We start from the raw sequence: 9,563 nt of genomic DNA, 5'->3' as shown, positions 1-9,563 counted from the left end.
AACTGGTGAAGATACTGCAGAGCTTAAAGATGTCAAACGGAGAATGATTGATGAACTCAGATATGCTGAGAAATGTTTGTTGAAGAATTATCTCAGAACAACTCCTGACATCAGAGAGATCGGAAAATGATGAAGCCAAGTCGAAGATCTACAACTGCTTAAATTCTGATATTTATACAGGTTGAAGTTGTTATCAGAAGTTGAATTGGTAAAAACTTTAAGGACTGTAAGTTGTAGTTATCTTGTCTATTTCTCATGCATTTGTACTTAATGTTTTTGACATCATCAAATATCTGTTAAACTTGTATATTTTGTTAATTTACAAGTTGGGGGAGATTGTTAGATATATTTGATAATGTCATGGCTAATATGTTTTATGTTTAGATTTCAGATCTTATTTGAACAGAACAAATCAGTACTTAACTGATCAGTACATATACTGGAAGTCAGAACTTAAGGTACTGGAAGTCAGAACTTAAGGGATATCAGTACTTATGTTATCAGGAGATAGATATCAGAACTTAAGTGCTGAAGGACGATCAGATAAGGACAGTAGCTGATTAAAGTTAAGAAGATCAAGATAAACATAAGAAGAGATATGCATGAAGAAGGAATTCCGTGAAGAATGGAATACTTGGAATAGAAGATATCTGATTGATATATTTTAGGAAGCAGAATTATATTCCATATCAATTAGCGAATATCTTGTAACTGTGTAGTATATAAACACAGAAATAGAGTTTACACTAGAGGTGTTATCATTATCGAGAATATTATTTATTATAACTCTAGAAGCTCTCGTGATATTTTATTCATCACTGAGAGATAACAGTTCCAGATTGTAACAGAGTTTATTGTTTAAATAAAGTTTGTTTTCTGTTACATAAGTTCTTGAAGTTTGATTTGATTGTAATAAACACTGTATTCACCCCCTCTACAGTGAAAGTGTGACCTAACATATTATTAAGTATTATACATTTTATTTTCTTACAAAACTCGTATGGAAGTTTTTTTTAAAAAAACAAAATAACTTTTTTGTCTTTTTATGATAAAATCTAAGAACAAAACTTTGTATATAATTAATGGCCATATTTTTTTTCTTATTTTTAAACTTTTAAATAAATTTACACCTATTTTTAAAATTGAAAGATGAAAAAACAGATAATTAGACCACCTTAAGTAACTACAAATGATAAATTGTTGAAATCGGCGAACAAAATGATATATGAGCCTCATTTCAGTGACTAGTTTAATATTTAACACATTGGAAATATTATAAAAAAATATTCGATGTTATATCTATCATTCTGAAATCCTGTGCATTCCAAATTAAAATCATAAATAAATTTCGTTATCCAACACTTTAAGAAATACACTGTCACATATGTCCTGTAGTGCTTAGCACTTACAAAAGTTTACGACAATAATAATTCCGGTACGAAGTTGAAAAAACAGAAAGATCTTGAATCGTCCACAAAGATGTTTTTTTTAATATAAAAAGATATTATGTATTCTACATTCATACTTTAGAACTTTGCATTTTACAATTTGTTTTCCTTTTCGTAAAAGATATATAAATGTAATTGTATGTCATGGTTAATTGCATCTTTAAATTTTTCGGTTTCATCCTTTTTTTTTACATTTAGCTTGCATGATGAATAAAGTAGAAATTTTATTGCAAAACAATTTATTTTTTTTAACATCTCACATCTAAAATAACAGTCAACGGGTATTTTCGCAAAGGCTATTATGCTAGTAACTTTTAAAAGATTATAATTCTCTCTTTATTATCTCATCATGTGAAACAAATATAGATTATATAATTTAAAGAATTATACTCCAATTCTAATGACTATCTCACCAATAAAAAGAGATAAAATCTTAAAAAATTATAGTCCAATCCTCAATTTAATCCTTCAAAACAAATATATGATAGTTCAAATTCATAGGATTAATATTGATAAATTAGTTATCCTTAATTGTTATCCGGAGCAAAAATGACCCAAAGGTGGGTTCATTTCAACCAATGTTTGATCTTATCCGTTAATCCAGCAAAATAAACATGAATTATGATGATTTATAAGATTATAATTCTTAAATTACCTTTAACTAAATTTTAATATACATTAGATTAGAAAATTTAAAATATTATAATCACATCATATTTAGATTTAATGACCCCTAAATATTTAATCAAACATATTTGCTTCCCTCTTGACCAAACAAATGATATTAGATTTTAAACCAATTCCTAATTCAGGCCCCTTAAAATCTTGGATAAAAGAAAAAAGTTCAATAAGCCCAAGGTTAAAGACGGATCCAAGCAATAATACAATACTCAAGTAAATATAAGCAGAAGTCATGCTCGAATAAAACAACACAAGGACACACTTTGCTCGCACTTAAAAAAATAATCATCCCCAAGGGGGTTTCTTCAACTTTCAACCGCACACTGAAGAAGACTGGCATGCCCATCATAAAATGTAACATTAAAACAAACGCAAAATTTAGTATCCTGAAAAGGTTTTAAATACTTGATGATAAATCCTAGCCTTTAAAATAGAAATAAACTTAAAATCCAACAGGATAATGACACTAGTTCCGGACAACATGCTATACGCATTAACGGTAACGACGAAGAGACAATGTATTGTTCCTCTTCCAGGTAGCCCTTCTTGAAGGTCGTGCTTTGTGGTTCCGGTGACCCTTTCCACGCAGACCCCTGTATTTCTTGCCAGCAGAGGTGAGTCCACGGAGCTCTCTGTGCTTGTGAACAGGGTTACAAATCCAGTTGATCCTTGGGTCATTGCGGATGGTTGTGTGAGCAGCATCAACCAAAATTACTTCAAAGTACTTGTAAGTTGAATCCTGAATAACAAATGCAGATATTTATAGCAACGACCAATCAACTAATGTCTTTAATAGCAGAGACTGAAATGCATATATCCCGGACATGAAATAACCCACCATTAAAATCGATTCATGTGCATAGGAATGAACTTTTGGCATACCTCATTAACCCAGTAAGAATTGAGAACCTTGAGACCTGCAAGTTTGCGACCAGCACGTTCCTCAGCGACTGATCTCTTGCTGCGCTGAAATTTCAGCTGAGTAACCCCCTGGTTTGTTGGCTTTCCATAAACAATACCCTTAGAAACGGGTCTCTTACGTCCACCACGTTTCACACGCACACGGTACACCACATAACCCTGCAGTAGCCAAATATCCGTATCAGTAATCCTAAAGGTCACAAAGATATTTGTACAAATTACAAACAAAATAAAAACCTACTAATTAAACGTTTAACTAGCAAGGGTTATCTATATAACAATATCTATGATATGCTAGTGGTAATTTTCTACGGCCTTCCCTGTAACAAAGTAAAATGTTAGCAAAATGACAAAGAGTGGGACTTTTTTGATTGTTGTTTATCTCACTCCAAATGCTAAGCTCACCCAACATAACCCAGGCAGATAATTCTGAATAATCCATGGAAAGACTAAGATATCACTAGCACAAATGTGGTTATGCATTTGAAACAGTTTGTTGTAAAGGTTAAGTATAACAAGGCATTAAGAAGAAAAGTAGAGGAGGAGGGGGGGGCAAGTGAATGTTTAAGGTGAAGCAAGCGATTTGTCCACAACTACAGAAAGTGAAATCGGGAACAACAAAATCAAAATCTGCGCAGTTGAAATCCTTAAACAACAACATTACGAGGCAATAGAGTAAATTAATAGTATACGAGGCAACAAGAGAAGAGAAGGAAAAAGAGGAAAGGGACCTGCTTAGCCTTGTAACCAAGACGACGAGCCTTGTCAGGGCGAGTGGGATGAGTGACACGAACAATAGAAGGATGCTGACGATACTCCCAGCACCTCACCCTCTGCACGAACCTCATCACATCTGATTGTTTCTTCCTCCATAGCTCTGATACATATGTGTATGCTCCTGTTTCCAATTTTTCATTATTATTAATTATTAGCAACACGATTGATTCATTCATTTATTGATTAGTAGTAAAATGCAAGCTTACATACCCATTGTTGATTTGCTCCTCGGCTTCCTCCCTCCTCTTTGGTTTCGGCTGGATGGGATATGTCAAATTGAGAGCCAGATATATGAGCACCCACGTTAGGGTTTTACAAGCTTCTTCCTCTTTTTTCTTTAAATGGATCTTTACTTGGGCTTCCCCACTTTCATAAACTTGGGCCTAGAAAAATTTTCCTCTGTACCGCCCGTCCGCTATTTCTTAAAAATTATAACTTATGACTTACACTCTGAAAATTTCATAAACTTGGGCCTAGAAAAATTTTCCTCTGTACCGCCCGTCCGATATTTCTTAAAAATTATAACTTATGACTTACACTCGAAAAGTGTGATATAAGTGATATGAAAATAATAATAACTGATAAGAAAGTTAGGTGTTTGAATAATTTTATGTATAAGTTATTTATAAGTTGAAAACGTGTTTCGTAAAACATAACTTATAAGTTATAATTTTTTTATAAAAAAAATATTAAAAAAATTTAATATAATAATTTGATATGGTTCATAAATAATTTGTAATTGATTAATGGATGACCTTTGTATGTGAAAATTACAAGGTATGAATTATTCTTAATCCGTATATTTTGAATAAATTATTAGATATAAAATAAAATATTAATTATATTAATATTAAATAGTTTTGAAATATATAATATGTTGAATATTTAATAATCTATAAATAACTAATATATTTGAACTATTATATTAAAAATGAAACATTTTTTGTTGGTAATCCTCTAATCACTCGATTCGGATCTGTTAGATATTTTACATCAAATTGATGAGAATCATAAGATATAAACCTAAAATTATTATATAAGGAATTAGGTCGAATTTCACCAACAACATATTAAAATTATTATTTATAATATATAACTATAAAAATAATGAAACAATCACGCATCACACAAAATATATACTAGTAAGTAATAAAATAGAGATATTACATAAAATTTTAAGAAAAATATTAAAATATAATCCAATTTTTTCTAAAATAATAACTGATTTAATTAATTAGAACGTTGACTCAAATAAATTAATGATGATACATCATAACGATGCTTGATGAATAAAAAGTGAACAAGGAAAATGGAGATACAGTAATAAGCAGGAATGTACCACTCCGGGTACTTCTTAATTATCACGTTTTAAAGGCTAAAAAGTCCAGTCTACGTTCTTACCCCAAACAGTCCGTAAAAACTTAAAATGCATTTCTTCCCATTTAAGTTGCCTCAACGTTGCTGCCAAACACCCACTATATGTGCATAAAGCTTCCCATAACAAACAACCTGTATAATTCTATTGTAATATCAAACTTTTTTCTTCTTTTTTTTGTCAAAAAGCACTTTCATGTGGTATAATTGTACCAAAATACAATGTCCGTCACAAAGGGAATTCTTTCATTCGAGAAAATTTATTATCTAACCGAAGGGCATGTAAAATGTCCCCGGACATGTAAAATGTCCCCGGACATGTAAAATGTCCCCGAGCATGTAAAATGTTCCCGGACATTTAAACAATAAAACATTCATATCTAAACGTAGAACGGGGTGAAAACCTGCAAAAACAACATTAAAATCTAACACTAACTTTTGTCATAAATGTACGTACATAAAATACAGAAAAATAGCTAATAATAGCAAAAAATATGATTAAAGAAAAGAAAAAAATCTAACCAAAGGTTATTCCTTTGGTTAGATACTAGTTTAACAAATTTATATTAATGTAACATCATTAATAAAATATCAGTATAATAATAATAATAATAATAATAATAATAATAATAATAAATTGAACGATATGATAATAATATATTAGCAGTTTATTGTCAATTCAGTTGTAGCCAATTATTGGAACAGCAGTAATTCTATTACGATATCACTACCACTACCTCTTTCTTTACTTACATTTTACTTCTCTCCACTTCACCCTAAACTAAAACACTCATTTCCATACACTAGGTCAAGAGGATCAATGGTGATATGGTGGCCACTGGCCCGTCACTATATTGTTCTACCTTGGTATTATTGTATATTGCCCCGCAGAAAACTCCATGTGAACTCATATTGACAGTTTACCATTCAAAACCTTACAATTGATTGTTCATCTAATAGGTGAAATAACTCTTTACGAATTTAAACTGTAAACCAATCTGATAATTCATCCAACTAGTTGTTCATCTAACAGATCTTGCATAAAACGATAAAAGATTCTGGTTATGTAATAAGTTGTCTGGAATCTGTTTGTTTTAGATATCATTACCTGCATTTTTACCTTTTCTCATCGCCCTCTCAAATTTTAGTAATACTTTCCTCCTAAAATGTTAAGTCATTATCCATACTGTGTTTACTATCATCAATTTCTTGTTGGCCGTTGCCCTTAAATACTGACCTTGATACAAAGAAATCAAGATGTTTCTCAATTAGAAATAAAACATTAAGTAAAAAAATAAAGAGAGTTGGTATCGGTGATCAAGTAACATAACCCATCAATAAGAATTGAAAATTACAAACGTTATTAAGAGATTTAGACATGATATTAATCTGTCTGGTTATTTTACAATTTTGTCTAAAATCAGAAGGTATTAAAATACATGTCCATGATCATGAGCTTACATCCTTTATAAAATTATGGTTGATACAGTAGTTCGACAACTATATCATCAGTTATAAGAGTAAAAGACCAGAATCATCTTTAATAACTAACAAACCAACAACTTTAAATAATATAATAAAGTCAATAATTATGTGACAAACATAATTATATATGCACCTGAATTTATCTAGCAGGTTGTTAATTATAGATCTCATTGAGTTGAGGGAGATCTTCTATCCATGACCGTTCGATCTCTTGCTGCAGGGCCTACTTAGCCAACTTATGTGCCGTAATATTAAATTCACCCTTGACATGTCGAATAGTTGCCCCCTGAAAACTTGACAATGCCATTTTAATATCGGAGATGATGATACCTAACTCATTATGGTACACATTTGAGTTATTCAAGACTTGTACTATGGATAGTGAATCGGATGAGATAGTTTTGATCGACAAGCCAATATCTTTTGCCCAACATAGCCCCACTAGTACAGCTAGTGCTTCGGCGTGTAATACTGATAGATTACCTTCTAGAGGCTTTGCGAGATTTTCCCTCATTCTTTTGTTTGCTGCAAACATTACCGCTCCAAATCCGACCATATTTGTAAGTGTGGAAATTGATGCATCCATAAAAGTGCGAGATCGTTTAAATTTACTTCCTCTTGAACTTCATGAATCAAATCTTCTCTTACAAATGTCCAGTTTCTAACTCTTTCGCATTCTTTATTTCCTCGTGATACGCGGATTAACATCGTATTATTTGTTTAGGAGTTATGTATAATTGACCATGAGTTCTCTGATTTTTTCGGTCCATATACCCCACATGGTAATTAACACATGCTCAAGAAGTTCTCCTGTTACTAGATCAGTAACATAGAGTAACATGCTTCTGAACGATATTTCTTCTTTTGGTTCTACCAGGAAAGGAAAATGAAAGTGCACCCATACATCTTGCGCAAAAGGACACCAGAACACATCATGTGCATTTGAATCCTCACCAAATCCACATAATGGGCAGTTGTTGTTGGTGGATATATTCCTTCAATATAATCATTTTGTTGTGGGTAAGATTTCGTGAAAACCTCTTTACACAAAAATTAGAATTTTTCGGGGAATTTTAATTGCCCAAAACGCTTTCCACCAATTTGAGAAATCTTCTGATGATGAAGATGGTTAATATATTTTAGCACTAATGGATAGATTTTACCCACTTCTAACAGAGAAATTACCGTCACTGGTATAGTGTTAGAGCCATGAATCCGCGTGATCGAAAGAGCTAAAAGGAATTGTTAGGATAAGTTGTGAATCCAGGTTCTAAAAGCATTGTTGAATTAGCTCTCTATTCCACTTGCCTGGTTGTTGGACCAAATCATAGACTTTCATATCATCATTTAACCGTGGAGTAATCGGTAGAAATGATGGTTGTCGAGGTAACCAAAGGTCTTTAGAAGCACCGGTTCTCTTTCTATTTCTAATGCGCCTTCTTATTCCTTTGATTAACAAGATTTTACCCCAACAAATGCTTCTTCAAGTAAAAGATGGGAAACTGCATTCTTTAGATTCTAAAAAAACCTGAATTTGTGAAATATCTAGCTTGCAAAACCCTCAAAATTTGAGATGTTGATTTTATTAGTATTCTCCAAGCTTGATTAGCCAACAACAGTTGATTATGTTGCGTGAATTGTCAAAATCCTAATCCTCCTTCACTTTTCGGTATACTCATCTTCTTCCATGCTCTCCAATGAATTTTTCGTTTAAGTTGGGAAGATCCCCACCAATAGCGTGCTAGTATTTCTCTATTCTTGACATTGTACTTCTGGTATCTTAAAAAAAGCATAAAATATGTAGGCATGGATTGATTACGGCTTTCAAGAGAATTTCCTTGCCTCCTTGTGAGAATAGATTGGGAGCTCCACAAGTGTAATTGTACCAATAATCTGTCCTTTACAGATCTAAACAAGACCTTTTATTTGAGCCTCCCATCATTGGCAGCCCTAAATATGTTTCCATAACACTAGTCATTTACATATTCAGGTTGGATATGAATACCGAACGTACCTATTCTTTGGTATTAGAGGAGAATAGAATTAGAGATTAGTTATAATTAATCATCTACAAATAAAAGGAAAAAATAATCAATCAACCTTTAATGTAATAGGGTCCCTTACAGGTTAAGGGGGAACTCTGTTTCAATACTATAATTTGGTTTTAGGTAATCTAAACTCCATCAATATTATTTAAGTCTCAACATATTATACTATTATAACTCTTCCAAATATTGTTATACCTGTCCTGAGCAAATGTCCTGAGCAATCAGAGTATAGGGAGAAGATATTTTTGATTAATTATAGTGATCTCGTAGTTGCCTTGAGAAAGAGCAGACTGTCATCGGCGAAAAATAAATGACTTATGGGAGGCGCGGTTCTTTGCAATTTTTTGTCCCACAATATCAAAGTTTTAATTGTAAATTTCAATCCTAAAATATAAAATCGTAACCACCCTGCCCTTTATACATCAGGTTGGGTTACTTTAAAAGGATTGAACTTTTCATCAAAAAAAATTCAATATAATATATCATCGTTCATTATGGAAATTGAAATAAATTAACTTACGATTATAGTTATAAATTTTAAATTTGGTTAATATTATCATTTTAGTAATGTATTATATTCATAAATCACACGCACATATATGAAATTTAACCATATATATATATAAATGTCATATTGTAGAATGTATAATATATGAATATATATTTAAATTAGTGAACGAAATTCGTAAATTAAATCGGTTTGGATTGGGTTGGCCAAAAAAATTAAGAATCCATACCTTATCCATTAATTCGGTTTAATTTTTTAAAACCAATTGAGAGTTGGATTTTTCTTAATCTTTTGATCAACTGAAAAATAGATGGATTGGTC

At 31.7% G+C, this 9,563-nt stretch overlaps 1 protein-coding gene across 1 annotated transcript; it reads right to left on the bottom strand.

Moving 5' to 3' along the window:
* Positions 1-2,322: 2,322 nt before the first annotated feature.
* Positions 2,323-4,192, bottom strand: LOC141704150 (large ribosomal subunit protein eL15). Its single transcript, XM_074507465.1, has 4 exons — positions 4,038-4,192; positions 3,782-3,948; positions 3,012-3,209; positions 2,323-2,868 (listed from the first exon to the last, which is right to left on the bottom strand). Exons 1-4 carry the CDS (start codon positions 4,039-4,041, stop codon positions 2,623-2,625), a joined length of 615 nt encoding a protein of 204 aa, XP_074363566.1. The 5' UTR covers positions 4,042-4,192; the 3' UTR covers positions 2,323-2,622.
* Between the last annotated feature and the right edge of the window lie 5,371 nt (positions 4,193-9,563).

The sequence above is a fragment of the Apium graveolens genome, unplaced genomic scaffold, assembly GCF_009905375.1.
Source record: "Apium graveolens cultivar Ventura unplaced genomic scaffold, ASM990537v1 ctg7479, whole genome shotgun sequence".
Lineage (NCBI taxonomy): Eukaryota > Viridiplantae > Streptophyta > Magnoliopsida > Apiales > Apiaceae > Apium > Apium graveolens.
The sequence above is the reverse complement of the archived record's forward strand: the minus strand, read 5'-3'. Positions and strand labels throughout refer to the sequence as shown.

Coding starts and splice junctions, on each gene's coding strand:
- LOC141704150 (XM_074507465.1), bottom strand. Junction 3,210..3,781: donor TTGGTTACAAGGCTAAGCAG/GTCCCTTTCCTC, acceptor TGGCTACTGCAG/GGTTATGTGGTGTACCGTGT. Junction 2,869..3,011: donor ATTCTTACTGGGTTAATGAG/GTATGCCAAAAG, acceptor TTTGTTATTCAG/GATTCAACTTACAAGTACTT.